Source organism: Melospiza georgiana, chromosome 2 (assembly GCF_028018845.1).
Source record: "Melospiza georgiana isolate bMelGeo1 chromosome 2, bMelGeo1.pri, whole genome shotgun sequence".
NCBI lineage: Eukaryota > Metazoa > Chordata > Aves > Passeriformes > Passerellidae > Melospiza > Melospiza georgiana.
The window spans coordinates 23,229,963-23,252,939 of NC_080431.1; the positions used below are offsets into that span (position 1 = coordinate 23,229,963).

General features: G+C 41.1%; 1 protein-coding gene across 3 annotated transcripts in view; it reads left to right on the forward strand.

Annotated features, from left to right (window-relative positions):
- Positions 1-2,195: 2,195 nt before the first annotated feature.
- The window catches only part of MGAT4A (alpha-1,3-mannosyl-glycoprotein 4-beta-N-acetylglucosaminyltransferase A), a 74,153-nt gene continuing 53,371 nt past the window's right edge, over positions 2,196-22,977 (forward strand). Inside the window, exons 1-2 of one of the 3 annotated variants that reach the window (XM_058043008.1) lie at positions 2,196-2,270; positions 6,084-6,398. In XM_058043008.1, the coding sequence (XP_057898991.1) occupies positions 6,305-6,398 (94 nt within the window). In that variant the 5' untranslated portion in view covers positions 2,196-2,270; positions 6,084-6,304. Of the gene's footprint in view, positions 2,271-4,276; positions 4,291-6,083; positions 6,399-22,977 lie in introns of those variants that run through there. The other 2 variants (XM_058043016.1, XM_058043022.1) reach the window with 2 other exon arrangements.

The following is a 22,977-nucleotide window of genomic DNA, read 5'->3' on the forward strand; positions in this document are numbered from 1 at the left end:
CCAGTTTTGAACTTTGCCTTCTTTCTCAGGAAAGAAGCACAGCTAACTCAAGAGGATGATTGCCAGAGGAGCAGCTACATTACATGCACTCTATTGTTTGGGGAAGTTAATAGTTAATTGGACACTGCCAAGCTCCAGTCAGTAAACCTTCCTAATGTAAACGTTCAATCAGTGAAAGGACAAAAATTAGGAAGGCTCAGACAGTCCTTGTGAAATAACTGTCATTATACTCATCTTGTAACAGTCTTTTCTTCAGCAGACTAAGCTCTCCTGACAAAAGGACTTATCTGAAAATGTCTCTGCCAGTTTTTTTTGGTTTTTTTTTACAGCACAGAAATGCAAAAATTTATATCCCTAAGCAGCACTAATCTATTAGATGCAAACAATGGCACCTTTAATGTTTCTAGCTCGTTGGGATCTCTACAGAAAATTCTGCCATAGATGTGTCTGTGTGCATGAGGATGTGCATGCTCTAATTTCTGTTTGAAAGTTATTGTGTTAAATTTGTTTTTCAATAAAAAATCCACTTCATTCCACTTCTTTGTAAAAGGGAGGATTGAAGCATACATTTACATAATAAATTCTCACCACTCAATGAGTAAAATCACAGAACAGCCTGGGTGTCAAGACCTTGCAAACTTCTCCTGAGCTCTTTATTGCAATCTGCCTCAATTGCCACCAGACCCTCTTTGAAATCCTTGAGAAAGAGAGAAAAATCACTGAGGGCTACTGTGCAGGTACCCAAATGTGTAAAAATACTGTAATGTGTTGAAGCACTGTTAAGAAAACATGAAGGCATATGGAAACTTGTTAAATGTCACTCTGCAGACAGAACAACTTGCAAGATTTTTCCACAGTTACTAAAGTTCTAGTGGGGAACTATCCCACTACATCCAGTGTAAGAGCCTTAATGGAGAACAAAACTCCACAGGTTTCCCAGAGAATTTATTGATACCCCAGCCCTGGCAGAGTTCAAGGCCAGCTTGGATGGGACTTTGAGCAACCTGGTCTAGTGAAAGGGATCCCTGCCCATGGCAAGGGGCCTTGGATGGACCTAGATAATCTTTAAGGTCTCTCCCAATACAATCCATTCTATAATTCTATGGAGATTAGAAAGGTATACTATGGACTTTGAAGTAGATGGAAGGTAAGCACAGAAGGGGAAGAAATCGAGTCCATAAAAAGGATTGAACATTGCCAGCCAGTTAGCACTACATGTCAATAACAGAGCTCTTGTGAGGTACATGGGACCCTGCTCTAAGCTAAACATGCCACCTGATTTGAATTGAAGTCTTCAGACCCTAAAAGACGCATGGAATTCCTGGAACACATGAAACAAACCACTGAAGATAGGGGATTACTTACAAACCAGCAGCATCGTGACCCTAAATAGTGAACCCACAGAGTAAAGCTGCCACTGACTCTCTCTCGGTGATGGCACAGAGCAGGAGCCTCTGGAGAAAGCCGCGTTGGTTTTCACGCCCACGCGGTTGTACCTGTGTAACACCCCGGGGCGGCCCACACGCCGCTGCCCGAGAACACCGTGCCCAGAGCGGGACAAAGCACACTGGGCTCCATTTACTGCCGTGAAGCAACAAGCCGCTCTTTAATTTCAACACCTCCCAGTCCAAGCTCCGGGAGGTGTTTATTAGCAGAGTGTGAACTCAACGGTGAAATTCATGACTGTGACTTCTTGTAAGTGGTGAGCCGGCAGGTCACAGGGGGCATCGATACGTGTGCTTTGTGGGGCACTGACAGGCAGACGGAGAAACACCCACGTAGTAGGCTAGGGGCTCAGCCCTGAGCCAAGTTCAGAGTGCACGTCACCAGGGGGCAATGAGCACCCAAGCGCTGGCGCAGCTAAGCCGTTCCTGGGGCTCTCCCGAAGCCACAAACCCCCAAGAGCGGCTCCAAAAAAGGGAACGCGCTGCCGAAAGCGGCACTCCAAAACACCACCCCCGCTCTCGGCTCCCGCCGCAGCCGCTGAGGGAGGCTTTGCGAGACAGCGCCATTTATAGCCGCGGCCGGAGAGAGTGACAGGCGTCCCAGCCAATGAGTGGCGCCATCCGCGGCGGCGCCCATTGGCTGCCCGCTGTGTCGGCGGGTGGGCGGGGCGGGGCTCCGCGCGCTCCATGGCGCTCGGGCGCGGGGGGCGGTCGCCGGGGCTGGGCGCGCCGCTGACGCGGGGGGCGGGCGGGGAAGGGGAGCGAGAGCCCCGGCGGAGCCCGCACAGCCCCCGCGGGTCCGCCGTGCCGGAGCGCCGCGCACAGGTGAGCACGGCAGCGGCGGTCAGCGCGCCCCGCTGCCCCTGCGCGCCCCGCACCCTGCGGACCGCCGGCTCGGCTCCGGGGGGGTCCGGGGACGGGCGGCTCTCCTCACCCTCTGGAGCGGCAGCGCGGCGGAGGCGCTTCCCCTCCCCGCGGGTCTCTGCGGTGTCGCCGGAGGGAGGCTGGGGGCTGTCCTGCTCCGCCATCTGCCCGCCCGCTCTCCTCTGCGCTCCGTGCACCTGCGTGGCGGTGCGGGGAGCGCCGGCCGCTCCTCCGCAGGACTTGCTGCCGCCCTCTCCCTTGGCCCGCTGCTCGGCGGTGCCCGTGGGGCTCCGGGGCAGAGCGGCGCTGCGCCGTCTCTCTCCCTTCTGCCGGGGTACCTGGGGATACCCCGCTTCCCACCCTTCTTCCTCCTCGCCGCGCTGGGATCGCAGGGGCGTTCGGCGGAGTTTGCAGTTTCCTGTGTCTGTTCCTTCCCCCGCAGCCTCGCCGCGATGCCCCGGGCGCCGCGCAGCTCCCCGGACCGGCGCTCTCCCTCCCCTCCTCCCTCCGTCCCCGTCAGCTCTCGCCCTCTGCCGCCCGGCAGAGCTGGCGGCTCCCGGTGCCCGTCGCCCCCCCGATTTTTCGCTTCCCCGACGAGATAGCTGCGGCCGGGGCGGAGGGGCAGCGGGGAAGGTCCTGACTAACTCGGACGGGTTCCACGGAGGCAGCCGGTCCCCCTTCCTCGCCTTTGAGGGCTGCGGGGTGCCGGGGCGGCGGCGGCGGGCTGCGGGGGAGCGTGTCAGTGGAAACACGGCGGAAAAACCCCTGTTTAGCAGGTCCCCGCCGCCTTCGCCTTTTAGCTGCCGTTTCCTCTCGGGCTGTTCCTCCGTGCCTTCAAGAGCGCCCTTTTCAGTGCAGCGGCGCTACCGCGGTAGGAGATTTCGCACCCTCCCGGCAGGATGGGGTCTGGCTCATCCTTCTCGGAAGTCTGGCACGCTTCGTGCTGTGATCCCGCACCATCCAGCCCTTCAGCAGCTATGTGAAGAGCCTTTGCAGGCGCACTGGAGTGTATCAGTTTTTATGGTTTGCGGTTGGGAATATGCTTTGTATGTATTGTGGGAGTGTCTGGATACAAGCAGAAACTTCGTGGTTTATTTAAGTCGTGATTCAGTAGGGCTCTGCTCAGCATCCGAGAGGTGCCGGCACCTTCAGCACCCTTGGCCTTCAGCTTCCAGCCGGGTCATTCCCTTTGGTCTGCAGTGGGAAAGGTTCAGGTCATAACGGTGCTGGCAAATTTCGTAGGCTTCATCTGTCTAGTTATACCCTATCATACTGTCATCTCAAACTGGATTACCCCTCAGTTAAATTTGTTTAGATTGTGCTGTAAATTATTGAACAAACCTAAAGTGACCACCTGGGACTTAAATAATTTATGTGCAACTACACATGTGTTTCTGCTGGTTTAGCTATATACATTTTTAAAAGCTGGAACATGTCTAGTTTATGCATGGCCTTGAAGTATGCAGTTTGATACAGTGAAATGCTTAAATAATCATCTAAGTGCTGCTGAGCTGTAGCTGGGCTGCTGGTGCCTGTGCTGAGAGGAGTGGTTGCAACACCCGAAGAGAAGGATGAAAGCAGAACCAGCCAACTCAAACTCATGATAGTTATTGATTTGACACAATGTTGCACATACTGACTGCTGGTTGAATCAGGTTGCTGCTGTTCCCTTTGCTTTTTTGTTTTCTGAATTTTTCCTGACTATTTTGGAGGATTCAGATAGCACAATGAGAGGCCCTAAATGCAGCATCTTGGTTTTGTTGCAGCAAATGTAAAAATTATGCCTGTGTTTTCTGGAAAGGCAGACGGTTCCTTGCATTATTGGATAGTATTTCTACTCGCCTGGTTGCCCTCTCTTGTTTGCACGTTGGACCAGCTGCCAGTTCCCCTCCCTGTGATAATCCCTCTAGCTTGCAGCCTGGTTCTTTGTGCACCTGAGCTGCTCCAGAGAGATCGGTCTGATGCTAAAATAATGGGGAAGGTAAGTTACAGTTTAAGGATACTGAAACAGGGTAACAACATCCTTGCTTCAGAGACACTGCTCCTAAGTTGAACTGTTAGTCTCGGGGTCCTAGTCGCTTATCTGGTAGTTTGGGAATCACGTGAACTTCCTAAATTCACATAGTCCTTATAAAACTTTGGGACTTGGGATCTTTGCCTCTCCTTGCTATTAAAGTTCATCAAGACATTGCCCTTACTTCTGGCTTTCATTTTGTCCATCTCCCATTCTGGGACTGATGATATTTCCTGGCATTCTGTGCTGTCTTAGCTCTTTATAGGGGTCTCAGTTGTCTATATCTCTCATTGTGTTGAGCTTGGGTTTCTCATTGTAAGGCATTTTGCAGTTCTTTCTATTCCAGTTCATTATTTTGCTTCTCATGAATTTTATCATCCACTGTGTCTGCTTCTCATGTACTTGCATTTGTTGCCTTCCTCATAGGTAGTGTAGGCTTTCTGAGTTAATGTTTAAAGCCACAAACCTATCTGTGCATGAAGTTCCTCAAATAAAGCACGTTACTGGCGTTATAGGTGAGGTAACTGTGGTCCAAAGGTAAACACTTCCAGTAACCTGGATGATGTGACTGAGATTTGAACACAAGAGCGTGTAGTTCTGCAACTTTATTGATTGTTTCCATTCTTTTGTTAACATGCTTGTTGGTTATGCCTTGTTTTGTGAGCCCTTTCGTAGAGGTGATATGTGTTGTGATTTAAGCTTGGGAAGAATAGTTCAAATTGGACTGGAATCTCTTGGTACCATAATAATAAAGAACATTTTTTCCCCTGTTGTTCTGAATGCAGCAGTGCAAGAAGGTGACAGAGACTGCTTCCAAAGAAAATGCAGAGCAAGTTATTTATTGCTGAGTAACATACTTGCATCAGATATAGTTTATAGTGGGGGAAAAAACTTGGCAGTGCCTTGAAAGAATGCTGACTGCTAATGTTTGACTACTGTAGAGATGATTTAATACTTTGAAAACCTCTCCCCTCTCTTTTAAAGTCGGTTTATTTATTGCCCTATACTCTCTTTGTCCTGCTTAAGACAGTGTGATTAACACAACTGGCTGGTTTTGGCCAGATGATGATTTTTCTAATACCAGGGTATGGAACTTTCCTGAGGGATAAAACTGAGCTGTAGGTAACTTAGGTTTTATCTTTATGCCTGTGTGGTATAGAGGAGTTCTGGGTTGATGCCAGTTGGTATGGATTGAGCAGTCTCTGCAGGTGGGGCTGTAGTTAGTGCTTTAGCTGCAGCTGAGATAGGAAAAAAATGGTTGTGGATGGATCAAATCCTCTTGCAAAGATGAGAGATGTAGGTTTTTACAGTGTTCAAAGCTCCGGTCTCTCAACTCACTGGAGACAGTTCTGCTCCTGCAGTTACATGAGACCCACTGATTTCAGAGGGGTTTTGTTGAAGTGAGGTCTTAGGAGTGGGGCCTCCTGAAAGTTACTGCGTCCTGAAAGCAGCTGTTGTACCAGTTTGACACCTGCCAAGTGACACATGACCTTCCCTTGGGCTGAAAGTCAAATTGTAATGTTGGTGATGTGTGTGTTTGTCCTTTGGTGACCAAATTCCCGTGAAATACAGCTCCCCCAGATGCAAATAGTCTTAGAAAAGGCACACATTAATTTAACAAGCTCTGTTCTCTGAGCCAAGACTGAGGCAGTGAGAGGGTGGTGCACCTAAGACACAGAAGATGTAGTGTATTTCAGTTCTTGGGGGACTCTTGTAGATTTTTTGGCATAATCCGTTAAAATTTTGTTTCCTTTAAACAGGACTAGAAGAATAAAGAGAAGCTGGATTGATGAGAACGATGAGAAAGCATCCAGCAGTTTGGAATGGATTGATTTATGATACACCTGATATGTGACAGCCACATTTCGTGTTGCTGCTGTCCAGCTGCTGCTGGAGTACTGGAGCTGACTTCACTGCAGCAAGCCCAAGTGATCAGTCCTCACCACTAGCAGAACATAAGCAAGTGTGATGCTGAAATGAGATGAGGCTCCGAAATGGAACTGTGGCCACCGTGTTAGTTTTCATCACTACTTTCCTCAGTTTGTCCTGGTACACTGCATGGCAAAATGGGAAAGGTAAGGAAAAAACTCCAAAACCTTCACATGGCTGCATTTCTGTGTGCTGCTGCTGTATTTTGGCAATCTGTAAATGGCTTGTTGACTAGCTCTGCTACAGAAGGTACTGCCTTGGTGAAAAATAAACAATTGCTAATAAGTTCAGGAAAATTAACTTTGAGTGGTCCTCATTTAAAAAGGAAAAACAAAAGAAGAAAAATACCTAACAAAAGCAAGTGCTGCTCTTGGATGAATGGGTTGGTCAAGGCTGAGGAGTTGTGGTTCGATTTTATTATTTTTTTGTTTCTTGGTTTATGGTTTTTGGAGAAACATATGTTTGTTTTTGGTTGGTGGTTTATTTATTTTTTTTCATGTGTAACATATGGCCAATGGACCCAACTAGAGAATGTTATTTTTGGTTCTGCTTTCTGTCTTCCCTGGTGATTTACTGATGGCAGTGGCAAACTGCCAATCAACACTGTTGGAAGACTTTTCTTACTGTCTTTGAAAAAAAAATTAAAATATTTTTTGTTAAAGTGCCATGTAAGAAGGGAAATACAATTATGAAATCCACTAGGTAATAGGAAATGCATCTATTAAAGTAAGGAGCAATTTTATAGAATACTTAAGTAACTGTTTTGTATAGTAGACTTTTATCTGTTCATATATCTTTGATCTTACTGCACTCCCTGTGAACCCTGAAAAATCCAGTTTTTCTGAGGGTTGGGATTGTTTATGAAAGTAAGGTGATTTAGTTTTGTCCTTCAGTAAAGCAAATAAACTTGTTCGGCAATGTTTTCGAGAAGAAGAAAGGATTGTTTTTTATTTTATGAACATCTGATCTCTTGAAAAATAGGAGACTATGTCCTTCAAAGATCAAGTAATTTTAAAACTAATAATCATCTTCAGTGATTGTTTGTTCTGACTGTTCTGCAGAAAATATTCTTTTCAGTTGTGCCTCAAGTCCAATTAGAGGAAGCTGAGGTTTTCCAGGAATACTGTCTGTTGTAGCATGGCCAACTATTAAAGTAAAAAAGAAGCAGCTGAGTTCTGTGGCATGCTGGGTTTTTTTTTCCATTGGACACTTGTGGAAGAAGCAGATGCTTTGTGATCTCTGCTGTAGCAGTTGGTTGGTAGGCCACCCTTCTGAATGCAAGCAGCAGGAAAAATGTCAGGTTCTCAAGGTTATGGTAATATATAGAGATTTTTAATTAGACAATAAAAGCTTAGATGTGGCTAAGACAAGAAAAGGGTGTCTGAATAGCACTGGAAGGTAGTACTTTCTTCATTTTGACTACTAACCAATTCAGTAGTTACATTTTTACTAATTTCTTGCTTAAGAACCTTGTAAGAATTTTGCTCTTGCTTAAGCAAAGATGTGTTTCTATGAAATTCTTCCATATGTTGTTTTTTTTCTTACCTGGTATATGGCTTGCAAGTCTTGTTCTCTTTTGTCAAAGCATGACACAAAGAAAAGTCTCTGCTAAATCCACAAAAACCTGCTATTTGGAGAATATACAATATATGGCACTTTGCAACAATTTAAGCTTTTGTTAGTTAGACTGCTCTTTTTTTTTTATACTTTTGTTTTCCATCTGAGTGCTTAAAATCAATACTTTCTTAATGCTGGTATAAAAGTTCTGCATTTATCTTCTTCAAGATCTTGCTGTTGAGCATTATGATAGTTTGTGAAATAAAAATCAGTGTAACAGGACACCAGTAATTTGTTAATTAATCATAAGTCACAATCATGAAAATAAAGTCTAAATAATATTGTTCAAGAGGTGTTTGTACATAGAACATTGCCTTTTAATTTTTTCACAGGTTACTCAAAATTAAAACAGGTTTGAGTTAATTCAGTACCACATTTTCAATCAATGCACAATGGAAAGGTTTCAGAAACTGATGATAAATATTTGCTGAAATTTTTTTTCCCGGTGCAATGTAATTTTATGGCCTTGTGGGATGGTATTTTAATTCATTGATAACACTTTCATTACAAATTTTTGAGTGGCTAAGTTACAAACAAACATAGCTTGCTGTTCCCATTCACTGAAAGGCTGTGGGGTGTCACATTCTTTGTTGATCATATTTTGGTTTTCATTACATTTAGATTCCCGTACATATTTGTCAATCTTTGGACTGCAAATTAAATCTACAGTCAGAAAGAAAATGCTGTTTTTCACTTTCTTAAAGAAAAAGCTACCTCCCTCAAATTGCCCATTGATAACTAAAACAAATTCTGCTTTTTAAAGCAGAAGTGTAATGCTTTTTTTTAACTACCCTAATCAGTTTTCAAGTGATTAATTTTAATTTAGTTTCTAAGATCTTGGATGATTGTCACTTAAAATGCAGCATTATTTGTAGAATACCAATTAGACTGGGATGATCTGACATTTTTGTAGATCATGCCTTCCTCTAGTAAATGTATGTAGACTTAGTCTATACAGGATAGTATTTAGATACTTGTAAGTGGTACAGACTTTTAAAGCACAAAAGTTTGTCTCAGTAGAACAATGCTTTACAAACTTTAAGATATGCTGAGAAGGAGCTGAAGGAAATATTCATTGCTGGAAAGAGCATGGCTGTATCTTACCCAGAGGTTTGATTATGTGAATAACATTTCACAAGTCATATGTTGCTATTTGCATGAAATGGCCCATCATATGATTTTGCTTTTAAAATAACTGTGTTTGAAGAAGGTTCACTGAAATATTTTTGGTCATTGGAGAGAATCTTCAAAATGAGTCCAAGGTCTTTGTTGCTTTCTGGACTTCATTCAATGTGTAGAAGCACTGGTGGTGTGAGGAAGCTGTACAAGTCCTGAATGCATCTGGGAAAGACCTCTCCTGGGGAATTCTTGCAAATCAGTTGAAAGACCATTTTCTAGGGTTTAAAATGTGCTATGGTTAGCATGAATGAAGAACATGTTGGAAATGGAATCTTAAATGCTCATTACTGTGGTGTGCAGAAGAAACACTTTAAATGATCTGCAGTCACTTCACATTCACAGTTCAGTGTAAGATGTCCTTGAGTTCCTCCCAAAACCGACCTCTTATGCAAGGAATAACTTTATGCTTAATACCATCTCCTCTGACTGTGTTTTCTGTTACTACTGACCTGCTCAGGGTCACTGATCTTGTCTTCACCACCCCATTTGTGAGCTCTAGAAATGTGTTAGGTTTTTTACCCTGAAGGCACTGCTCTTAAGATCTAACCAGTACAGAACAGTACTGCATACCTATTAGACCAATCACAAAATTTACATCAAAGCAGTTGTGTGCTATATAAAATGTGTAGTCTAGATGCTTTGTTCTTTAATGTGACTGTTGGTATGAGTCCATAATGTTCCAGGAAGAGTCCTGTGCTCCATAATGCTAAATAACTTTCCCTACTTGGATCAACAAACTTCCTGATGGCTGTGGAAATTGGGAAGGAAAGTAAATAACTTCACTGAATTAGTGCAGGCATGGTAGGATAGAATTCAAGTATTTTTTTCATTTAAAGTATGTAACTTTTATTCTTGACCAAAGACAGTTGTTGGCAGTGTCTTGCATCACTTCTAGGAGATGTTTGGCTATTTGAAGTGTTGAGAACAGGTACTGCAATATCTATTGTGAAAATCTGATGCAATTTAGTCCTTCAGAATTGGTTAAACTATGTAGTTGTCACAGCACCCTGAAACCATTAGTGTATTTAATCATTCTTCTTTAATGATGAAGAATTGATTGAATAGCTTGTGGTTTGCAATTCGTCCAGGGGTGTATTCCAGCTGCAGGATTTCCTCACTACATGGGGATGGTTTATTTTGGTACACCAATACAAATTCCCATGTGAAGACCTCCAGGAAAAGTTTTGAGATATTTATCTGGCTTCCTGGTTCACTGAACAGTCACTCATGCTTAAGTAATGAAGGTTGAATGTGTTTTCTGTTAAGCATGAAGTTTTATCTCATTGGGAGAGAAAATGGCCTAGACTTTATAATAAAAATGTCATCTTCTCTCTTTTCTGTCTGTTTTTGCAAAATTAGAATTGCAGTGCTGGTTCTCAGCCACAATAGTCGTAAGTGTTCAAAAACATCTAAACTTAGCAAGGATAACAAAACCTAACTGTGACTAAAACAAAAAACCTCAGCCAGGGGTGGCTAATTTTGGAGTAAGAAGCAGCAATATTTATCCCCAGAGGAAGAAGAGTCCTACAGCAAGTACCACAGAGGAAACAAGGGAAGGAGGGCAGAATCTGTTCGTTCTATCTATCTATCTATCTATCTATCTATCTATCTATCTATCTATCTATCTATCTATCTATCTATCTATCTATCTTCCCCCTTGGCAGTAGTTATGCAATATTCCCATTAAGAAAAGGTGAAATTTCTGAGAGATAAATGTATTTTGCAGCTATAACCCACCTTAGTTTCTGCATGGGTCCTAGGAGAAGCTGTTGTGCAGGTAAATGCTGCTACAGCCCTCTGGCTGTGTGTTCTGATCTTCAGAGTTAGACACTCATTTCCCACTGATGTGTGAGCTAAGACCAACCAACCAAAAAAGTTAAATGGACTACAAACTAGGAGGAGTGAAGGCAGGGGAAGGGATGGGCTGCTAAAGTGGAAAGTGCTATAACAATTTATGCCAGTTTGAAGAAGAGGGGGCACTTTAATTTCTGTTAAATAGAAGGAAAATATTGGTTTCCTTTGGAAATTCTGTTGCACATCCTCTAGGAGCTGAAATTGAAGGAAATAAGAATTTCCTTTTTCTTTTTAACACTGGAACATGAATGCGGTTCTGTTCTTTATCTAAAATAAATTTCAAGCTTGTTTTCAACAAGAAATTGGCCTATAGCTTACTGATACTAAAAATAGTTGTATTTCATTGGAGCTAATCAGGAATGTAGGTTTGGTTACTGGTAGTGAACAATCCGTCCTGAGTGAATGATACAGAAGAGCTGTACAGCTGTTCAGGTGGGACAGCGTTTAGGTCTGCAGCATCTTTGTGTCTGTCTTATGCCTGCTGCAGGAGGACTGCTCTGGGAGCAGTGGTTTTTGGAGAACTGCAGTGAAAAGGATTGCTACCAAAGGGGTTTCCAGCACTGCCTTGCTCCTGGCCCTTTTTTGGAGCCTGCTAGCTAGGTTAGCTCATCTGTGCATGGGATTATAAAACTTGGTTACTACCAGAGTATTTGATGGGATCTGGCTTAGCCAACATCTTGAGGTACTGCTCTTGATTACAGCCTAGTGTTAGAGTTGGGGAAAGCCCATACTTCTGCTCAGTGTAGCTTCTTGTAATTCTTCTTCAGCCTGAGTCTTCTGTGCTTCCATGAGATACCCCCTCTTGCATCCAGCCAGATGGAATGCCTGCTTCCTAATGCTACATTAGTGTTAAGGAGTTTTATTTTTACCAATTTTTGGTAACAACTCCTCCAAAATCCTGGTTGCTGCTCACATCCAGAGACTATTGAGACTATCATGGGTGTAATTTAGCCAAGCTAGAAAAGACAGTTGCATCTGACACAATTGCTCATTACTTACTGTAATATTTTTAAGTGAGTAAAAGGGGCTTTGCAATGATCTATCCTTTTTTGATGGCATTTGATGTTTTCCTTAATGAATCTAGAGAATTCTTACACCCTGATGGGAGGAGCAACAAAGGTAGACAATGAGATTGAAATTTAAAATTGATTAAACAAATGAGAGACCAAGTCAGGAAGCAGGGTGAAGGTGGCTTGAAGATGGCTGAAAGTGCCCCAGTCAAAATATGGGGTGCTGTAAAGAAAAACAAATATGTACATGAAGAATTGGGAAGAAGTTTTATGTTGGCATTATAGGTAGGAATGGCAGTCATGCTACATATGACTCATCACGTTATTGCAGAAAACAATAGGAACTGAGCAAAAAAGAGGTTTAAGGAAATACGTATGAAGTCTACTGCTCTGTAAGACGCAGGAAATCTTTCTGCTCTGCTTTGTACTGTGTCTGCTTTGGGATGGTGCACTGGAAAGAAGATAGGTTCATTAGATGGGGTTCAAAGAAGCAGCAAGTGATCAAAGATCCAGAAAGTCTGCTCTGTAAGGGAAGGGTCAGCATCTGGACATTCTTTACCTTAAAGGAGAGGTGTGAGGTGAGAGACAGGATGATAATTTTCAAATATTTTAAAAGTTCTTGCCAAGAATTTCTTGTCAAAAAAAGAAAGAAAAAAAAAATCATCTGTTGTTTGTGGCCATAGTGAATAACAGGATCTAAGGGGCTGAAATTGAATGGGAGAGGAAGGTTTGATAGTGGACAGTTTTTGTAGTGGCAAGAATAGTTACATATTAGAGTAGATTATTGGGGAGGAGTTGTTGGTGAAGAATTTTTATGTAGGCAGTTTCAAGAATAGTTAAATCAGCAATGACAAATAAATGATACCATAATTGGTACCAATAGAGATTTGGGCTAGCACAAAAAGAGTGAGTTATACTGTTTTTTAAAGTCAGTATGACACTTCCAATATAAGTCTTAGCTAGGGAAGACCTACAGCTGGCAGGAATGCTCTAGCTTTGAAGTAGCAATTGTGGTGAAAATAATTTTGAGCAGGGGATTGGACTAGATGACCCCCAGAAGTCCCTTCTAACCTAAATTATATTAGTTATTCTTGGCATTCGCCAGGTTTATCTCTCTTTATGCCAAGAGCAACATGACAGTGTATTTCATTACTAAATAATATTGATGTTTGCATGAGATATGAGTGTTGCCATTTCTTATAATATAATTTGATCCCTTAAAGTACATTAAATATTTTCTTATATTTATCAGATTCCTTTATCAGTTTATTTTTACTCTCTTGCTGTTATTAACAATAAACAGCCACTTCTATAGCTAGGAGCCATGAACATACTGCATTAGAAAAACATCAAAAAATTACTTACTTACTTTTATTTTCAAGTGTGATTTTTTTTTTCCCTCCCCTCACAGTTTGGAGTAGTACCTTGCTCAGTAACCTTTTTCCTGCTGTGTAATTATGACTTTATTTGCTGCTGGGATGACAAAAAAGCTTTTTTCTTTGTTGATACAATCTTTAGGACTAGAATCCTGAAAGTTGTTTTTTTTTTTTTTTTTTTAAGATGATACACTGGTAAGTCTATAATTTAGTTTTGTTTATAATGCACTATATTTTGTTTTCCTGAGCATGGCAGAAAGTGAATAGAAAGCAGTTTCCTTGCTCACAGTGAAAGGCTTTATTCCAGCTAGTCTCTGCCTAAAAAGCAATTGCTCTGCAGCATTTTAGAGCTGTGCTTCCAGCTGTTTTTCTGGTTGTCTCCTCAGCTTTCATGCAGATTTCTGCCTATTCCTGTGGATGCTTCCCACAGATGTGCCACCCATCCATCTAACTGTAAACAACAGATCCCCTCTTTTTTTTTACATACTTGTGACAGTATGTAATTTTACTATATAATGCTCAAAAATAACTTAAAAGTTTTCAGCACCTATCAAGCATAAATTATGCTATAGTTGCCTGCAGATCCATTGTGGTCTTAGATATCAGTGCCATGGTTGTGTAAGTTTCCTCAGACAGTTCAGAGGTGGGTTGAACTCAATCTTTTTTGCCATTACAAATTACTAGTGTAGTGCTTGTGCCAATAAACAGCCCTCATACTTGGTCGCACAGCCCCTGGAGACAAACTGTAGAGCTACTGTTAGAGAGAGATTTGAATAAAACAAATGTGATGGGATTACATTTGACTTACAAGGTTGTTGTTAATTTGCAGCAATGTGTGAGCATGATGAAGCTTTGATCCTGAGTTGTTTGCAAGGAGGACAAGTTAGGAAGAATGTGTTCTCAGAAACAGTTTGTTCAACACAGTTGTCAAGGCACAAAGAAACAAGGAGTGTCAGCAACCTCAGCCCGCTAGCGTGTGTGGAAACAATAGCCACACTTCCGCAATAACTTGAGTTTTGTGCCCAGGCTATTGAGAATTTCTAAAAGTTTCAACTCTTAAAATAGTGCTGGTAATTTTGAGGTAGTAGTACTCACTCCTCTGAGCACTAATTTTTGCTAGATGAATTTTTTTCTAATGTATTGCCATGTTAAACATTTGGCTGCAGATCAATCATTAATCTCTTTTTAGGAAGCTGGGTTTTCTTGCTGTAGTTCCTGCCTTGTATGTATATGTTTGTTTCTGAGAGGAGGGAAAGGAATGATTGAAAGTAAGAGCATCTTGATTTACATGTACAGAAACTCACTGAGTTACTGACAGTTCTGTACTAGAGACAAATCATGTTAAAGTGTTTGGAAGCTTTCAGGTTATCAGAAGTAGCTGCTTTTTCTGTGTTCTACTGTGTTCCACTTTGCTGTGCACTTTGTTTCCTTGCCACATTGGACTCTAAGTTAACTATGCTGAGAATATTCAGCATCTTAACCCTCAAAAATCTTGAGCCCTGAATGTTGAAGAATATGTGAGCATATTAATGTGATAATTTTTGGACAAGGTTTTTGACCCATAAACAGGAGTCTTTCTGGACAAGACTTCAATTTCTTCATGGAGATTTTGCCGGGGCAGAAATCCCTTCAGAGGCAGAGCCTGCAGCCTGGATGGGTGCACAGGCACCCTGTTGCTGATGAGGTTACTGCATGAGCAGAAACTCCAATTGTGTTCACACAGACTGCATGTGCACAGCAAGTGACACCTTTGGGAAGCTTTCTGTAAGTGCATATTTGTGATCAGTAGTTGCTGAGCAGCAATGGCACAGTAGTGCTCAATCCATGTGCTTGGGATGTCTGAGAGGGGTCAGCCACTCACTCACTGCACAGTTGGTGTACGTGCTGTGAGTCACAGTCTGGAGGATGTGTGGAGGTGCATGTGTTGTAGAGTTTGTTTGTGTGGAAGCATCAGGGTTAAACAGTTTTGCTTTGCACAAAGTTCTCTGTTGATGAGAGGGGCTCTGGAAGAAGTAGGGGAGACCTTTCTGGAATTCACATGTGTACACACGTGCTAGTAGAATAACTGCTTTCTCATAGACTCCCTCAGGTCAGGGCTCATTTTCCCTTGTTCTCCTCCTCCACATTGCTTTACTGAGTTGTACAGAATGCTATTTTTTGTTACACAAAAACCCTGAAAAAGGGACTATGCTTTATTCTGTACTTGTAGTATGTTGCTTTAGACCTAACTATTTAACTCAGTTTGAGGAAAGTGTTTAACTTGGAACAAGCTGTAACTGAATGGAAGACTTCTCTTGTTGTGTTTTGGGATCCAGCAATTAATTGAATTGGGTTTTGTGGTATTTTAGCTACATGTAGATTAAAGTGATCAAAGGTTTGAATTGGGTGAAACTGAGACAGGACAACAATTGATGTTAGGACATTCACAGAATGTTTAGTTAAGGGCTTTAAGTTGTTTTAAGTGCAATCATAAGATAACCTAATATCTTGGATAATGAATGTAGGACGGCTTTTTTCAAAAATTGCATTTAAAACATACTACTGTATCCTCTTTTCCCCTCTTTCATAATACTGTTTTAGTCTGGCTTGGTTCAAATTTACTGCAGAGTAAAAGTGAACATTGTATTCCTCTGAGTTTGTTGGAATGCTCCATGCTGCCACTGCTCGTGTTCTGCTGACTGTGTGGGTGCAGAGCTGCTGCAGCACTGCTGCTGCTGGGGGTCAGAGGCTGCTGCTGGTCAGGGGTGGAAGGGCTGTTATGCATGGGAAGGCACACATGGGGAACAGCATTAGGGCTGGTGTGTGCTTGGGCTGAATGCTGGTTTTGAGGGCTGGGGCAGAGGAGCAGAGAGTCTTGGGGTGTGGAACAGAGTCTTGGGAAAGAGCAGGGGCTGCAGAGACAGAACCTCCTGTAAGTGAGAAAGGGTGGAAACTGCTGGAAGTCAAATCTGTGAAGCTTGTGTGGATGCTGTGTTTGAGTTTGGGGGTACCCTCCCCACCTCAGTCTTGGCACTCTCTAGCCACAGAAACTTACCAGAGTGCCAGGTGAGAGAGATGGCTTATTTAAAACTCAAGCAGGCATTTACATGTAAATTGTATGCCTTAGTTTTGGATTTTTCATGATACTGCTGGTTCAATCCTTCAAAGTGTGAGACAAATGCTTGTGATAGTGTTCACAGTCACAGTCTTATTTTTGTACTTGGTATTTTTTTAATTAGTGGAGAATAGCTCAAAGCCTGGGAAGAACCTATGCTTCAGCTTTTTGTTTTTATCTGTACCTGGTGTTGTGGTACATCCTAACTTCTTGTCCATGCTGTTGGTATTGTTAAATCTGCCATAGAAGAAAACAGCATTAAAGTCTACTTGGCTTTGTTGTTTATTGAGACATCATAGATGCATTTTTCAAATGGAAGTTGGATGTAGGAGGTTGTTATTAGGTTAGGTTTTTATACCAAGGGGAGTGTTGCCGTTTGTGTTGTTTAGGTGGAACTGCAGAATGTGTGGCTGATGCAGTTGACTCTACCCTTCATTCTCAAAAAAAAGCTTTATAGCAAATTTTTTTAATTTTCCATCCAATTTTGGCAATGCAAAATTTTTTGGGTACAAATCTTTAACAAAACACAAAGTCCTTCCTGTTAGGACAATAAAAACTTTTTTCAGTTAACCTTTATTAAGATCATATTTCTTGGATCTCTTCTTCTGTGGGAGTAATTACTACACTGTGCTAGTTCTTCTGCAAACTCCTTGTTTCCTTGTTGCAGAAAGGATCAATATGAAAATCATAATTCTATTCAGAAGTGTTAACCCATTTGCAATACAAGTGGTGCCATATTTCTCAGTGTTATAGCATCATAATGTTCAGTAATACTGATAAAGAGTACTATAATGGAAAAATATTTTAAAATGTGTAATTAGCAGAGTGATTTGGAAAATTTAGACCAAAATACTCATTTCCTGCACTGAATCTCCAAAATACTCAATGCAGAATTAGTATTTTGGTTTAAACTTTTACTTGTCACCAAAAACATTTAAAATTTCACCTTCCTATCCTTTGTGGCACATACGCTCTAATGGCCTTAGTCAAGGCTAGCTAGAAGCTCAGTAGTAGAAGCCTTGTGCAAGCATCTCTGTTACTGTTTCAAGACCATTGTTTTCCTGTTTGAGGCAACTGAGGTCAGCTCAGTTGATCAGAGCGTGGTGCAAATAACACCCTGTCCAGCCTGGCCTTAAACATTTCCTGAGATGGGGCATCCACAACTGCTCTAGGCAACTTGTTCCAGTGCTTCACACCCTCATAGTAAAGCAGTTCTACCTTGCATCTAATATAAACCTACCTTTTTTTTTTTTTTCAGTTTGAGGCCATTTCCCCTTTCCTGTCACTCCATGCCATTGTAAATGGTCCCTCCCCAGCTCTCTTGTTGGCTCCCTTTATGTACTGGAGGTGCTGTAAGGTTTCCCTTCCAGGCTGAACAACCCCCAACTTCTCAGCCTTGTCTTCATAGGAGAGGTGCTCCTCTGACCATCTTTGAGACCCTTCTCTGGACTGTCACAATACATCTGTGTCTTTCCTGTGCTAGGGACCCCAGAGCAGGATGCAGCACTGCTGGTGGGGTCTCATGAGAGCAGAGAAGAGGGGCAGGCTCACCTCCCTCACCCTGCTGGCCACACTGCTTGTGATGCAGGCCAGGACACAGCTGGCTTTGAGGACTACACATGCTCATTGATGAGTCCTGTTGAACCTCTTGTCAACCAACAGCCCCAAGTCCTTCTCTGTAGAGCTGCTCTCAATCCATTCTCCACCCAGCCTGTGCTTGAACTTGGGGTTACCCTTACCCAGAAGCAGGACTTTCACTTGGCCTTGTACTTCATGAGATTCACTCGGTCCCATGTCTCAGGGCTGTCCAGGTCCCTCTGGATGGCATCCCTTCCTCCCAAGGCATCAGATTCCACACAGCTTGGTGGTGTTGGCAAACTTGCTGAAGGGACAGTCAGTCTCACTGCTCTTGTCACCAACAGAGATGTTAAAAAGCGCCATGCTCCATGCTGACCCCTGAGGATGCCACACATCACTGGTCTCCATGTGGACATTGAGACATTGACTGCAACTCTGACTGCAGCCATCCAGCTCATTCCTTACCCACTGAGTGATTCATCTGTCAAATCCACGTCTCTGCACTTTGGAGACAGGGATGCTGTGCAGGACAGTGTCAAATGTCTTGCACAAGTCTGGCTGTTTGCAAGAGGTGAGAGTTAGAGGATTAGAAGAAGCTTCAATGATTACCAAATTGGTAATTTTATGGAAACTTGTTTTCTCTTTCAAATCCCTTTTCCAGTTTTAACTTACCAAGTTAGTAACAAAGAGAATCAAACCCCCTACTTCCATAAATTTGGTTACAGCAGAGAATGTTGTGTTAGTAAATGGAATTAGAAGTTCAGTAGGTTATAAAATGTGCTATGCAGAGAAAGTTTTCTTTAAAATAAAAAGAAAAACACCACAAAAGAGCTCCCCAGGAATTTGAGGCCACTAGATAGCATGGTATCTTAATATAGCTCTATGTGCTTGTTTGTAGAAGGTAGCTGAAAGTATTATTGTCTGATTGAGATCTGAGGAGAAACATGAGATGTCACAGATGACTTGTAGTCAAACTGACTCTAAGAGGTCAGATTACCTATGGGGTAATTACATTTGTTTATATGGTCAGCAAATCTGTAAGTATTTCAGGTGAAGGGTTGTTTCTTGTGTACTTTTAACAGATGTGAAAGAAATGTGTAGCCCAACCCATCAAGGTTTGGTTTTGTTGTTATTTTTAATGTTGAAATTATGATACCATGCACAGATGCTGATTCTAAAGCCACACACTGCTCAGATCAGATCAATGGTTATGGCTTCTTTAAAATGTCCTGTTAGGAATGAGTGTAATTAGCTGTTATGTGATTTTTGGAAGATACTCCTGTTCACTGGTAGCAATAATATGTACAATAGATCTAAACTAAATGATGGAAGCAAACATAATAAATGAATGCAACAAGTATGCTTAATACACATGTTTCTGCAGAAATGTAGAAGAGATTGTTTTAGTTTGGTATGTTAAAAAAGTAATAGAAATGCTTTCTTTCACCTAATATGCTTCAGTCCTTGAGTGTTGCCAAGAATGCAGGCTAGCTATTGACCTGTCCTGTATCTTAAGTGTGCTTCAGTGTTATGGTTGTAATGTTTGCTTAAACTGGAGCTTTGTGCTTGCTTGAGCAGTATAGTTACAGTCTTCCTTTTTATTTGGCAGTTAGCGTGAAAAAATAATTGTGACATGATGATCTTTGTAAAAGCTGTCACTGTAAATTATGTTTTTGAGGTAATACTGTGATGTTGTTGAAGGTTTCCTAGTTTCTTTTACGCTGCTGAATGCTTTAAATCTTGTGCAAGACATGTTAGAAATGTCAAAGTGGGATGTTTTAGTGACAGTTACTTGAAGGTAATTTTCTTCACTGTAAAGAGTTACTGTCCATGTTACATGAATTCATTGCTTTGTGTACTCAGCTGAGCTTTTCTTGTATCAATTTCTTAAACTGAACTCTTTGTGCCATGAATGTCTACAGCAGAAGTTGCAATGATTTTTGTTGTTCTGCTTTGCTTCTTGGGAATAGAATGTATGAAGGGATGTATGAACACATCCCTTAGTGTTTCTCTTCAGGGACAGAGATGTGTTAAATACTGATTGCTTATTGTGGGACAGATTTAGCACATGATTTCAGTGATGTTTTTATATCACTGTCCCCTTAAAGAAGAAATGCCAGTAGAGGTGGCTTTACTTAGCTCTGGGAATAAAATAAGAACCAAGTAGCTGGAACCTAAAAAGCCCTGAGGTTGATATTCATCCTTAGAGTGTTGGGCAGTGTTGTTTACTAGTCAGAGAAGTGCAAAGTTAAAGTTAACAGTCAGATCAGGACAAATAATTTGCAAATGCGTGATTGTGCGATTTCTTTTTTGAAGTTCTTTTGTTTTTTGTTTAGTTTTTTTTTTAGGGAGGGGGATTGGGGAGTTTTTGGTTGGTTGTTTTGTTTTTTTTTTTGGTTGATTGGTTGGGGTTTTTTTGTTGTTGTTTGTTTGTTTGTTTGCTTTTTCCCCATCACTGTGGCTTGCTTTTCTCTGCTTTAAAAGAAGACCTTCAGCTCAAGTGCTGCCAATAACTCTTCTCAAACAAATCATGTGTTTAATTATCTTTATTGTCTGAAGCAAGTGCACAGACAGAGGACCATATGCTTCTGTTGACTTGACCTCCTTATTTGTGGGCGTCTGGATTTTCTGATATATTATTCTTTTTATTCCTTGTGTCCAAAGGAACATTCAGACTCGCTGTCAGCCCTCATCAGGGGATGTTTGAATGTGGTGTCATACTGGATTTTATAATTGATTTGTAAATCTTCTTAATTGTGACCTTTCTATATTGAATAAATTCTATCTAGAAGCGGAGGTGTGCAATTGCATCTGGAGACATTTAAAACTGTTCCTGGCTGTTCTATCCAGCTATGAAGATACTCCTTAAGTAAATCATTCATCAGTTGTCACAATTCTAGTTTGGCTTTTGGCTTTTTAATTTCTTAGGACTTTTTTTCCTCTAGAAAATTGTTTAATTTTGTGGCTTTTTAGAAAAAAAAAATCAAACAAACATGATGTACCATTTCATGCTTCCATTTTCATTGGTAAGCTACATAATTTTTAGTGTATTTATATTAAAGATTGAAAAAATGGAGGGAAAGCGAATTCTCAGATCAAAGAACTATTTACAAGAAAATTGATTCTGAAATTTACAGATCAAAGTAGAAAGGTTTTACCAGTTGATATGACAAAGGATCATATTCAGATTGCTTAAAAAATTTTAGAGAAAACAACTTCAGCTCCTGCTGCAATGGAATGTTTAAACATAAGTATCTAGACTGAGATTGGATCAGGCCCTGAAAGTTTCAAAGCAAGCACTTCAGACTTGTGCTAGTGCACTAAATGTGGAGAGAACAAAAAACATTATTTGTTTATACAGATCCTTGAAGTGCAAAATGTAAAAAGTTGCAATGAGAAATGAAGTAATTAGAATTATTGAGTTGTTTTTTTACTAAAGTTAGGAAAACCTGCAGAAACCTTCCCTCAAAAACAAGTTGTTCTTCACAATGAAAGCTACTTGAATGAGCACTCTTAAAAATACTTGCAGTCCTGATAAATACATCTCTATGTGAAAAACAAGGGCAATAAAGAGTACTTTTGATGGATTGTTTTGGTAGATTGAACTAGTGAATTGCTGAAATGACCTATCAATTTGAATAACAAGATTAGGGATAAAGAAATGACTTGCCCACTTGTTTTCCTGCATCTTGATTTTGTTTGTTTGTTTCCTGATGCAGAAAATGTTTTGTCATGATTAGTAGGATACATTTTTTTGTGAATCATCTCCCACATTTTTCTATCTTTAATTTCACAGAGTATTCTACTCACAAAAATTTGCATATCCTCTAATCCCTTCAAAATAGTAAGATAACATTATGAATAGGCATAGCTACAAACTCTGTAACTAAAAAGGCCTACAGAATCAAGTGTTGAAAGAGGACTGATAAAATTTGACCTTGAGCAGTTTTCTTAAGAGCTTTTATTTATAGCATGTCTTGTTGTTAGCCTTTACAGTATACTGCTTTATTTGTATTTGCATGGTTGATTGCTTTACTGCTTTGGATTTTATAACTCATCACAGCTTGTTTATAAAAGGTTTTAATTTCACTTTAAGAGCAGGGAAGCTAATTAGCTTTTGTTGAGTAGTCATCCATGGTAATACATTGTAACATTTCAAGGACACTATGTATCAGCTTTTAGCCAGTTTTGAGACAAGTCAAAATTTGATTTGTGTGCACACTTGAGATTTAAACTTTGGGGACAAATTTTGTTAACACCTTCTTTACTCTTCACTGTTTGACATTGCTGATTTCTAAATATGATTTGTGCCTATGTGCAGGTTTTGACACTTGATAATTAGCTCAGCTTGCTGTAGTGTTTTGCTGTTTTTGTAAGTCTAAATGTCACAGGAGGATTCTGGAACATCTTTAATATCTCTTGTGTGGACGCAGCTTTTTGTCTGTGCCTGTGTGATTGGTTTGACAATTCCTCTGCTTGCCTCCCTCGGTTGGACATTTGAGAACGCGGTGCCTCGTCTGTGCCTTGTGAAAGTCTCTGAGCTCTGGAGTCGCTTCCAAAGGGCAATGGAAGCAATGTGCATGCTGTCTCAGTAAATGCCAGTGTGTGGATTTTGTCTGTGCATCTTTATTGTGGATACTGGATGACTGTGCAGTGCAGTAGGAACAGAATTCATATCACAATAATGGGTAATTGTATTTGCAGTTACATTTTGAAAAACCTGTGCTAAAAAGAAAGTATAGCCTTTGTCAAAGAGTGTCAGTTTTAAGATGAAGTTTAGAATTACTTAAGTGTTAGCATGGTAAGAGTTTTATTTTATATATTAGAGAAATTCACTTTTTCTGGTTGACAGTGGAAATAATTTAGTCTGGCACATATTAGCATAGCACGGTTTTAATTTAAAAGGATATCTGCTTTTAAGAGATGCAGATGAGTATTTTATCACTAATACTACAAATGTGATGGCTTGTAATGTACTTGGGTATTATGAACCAAGCATGATCTAAAAGATTCATAT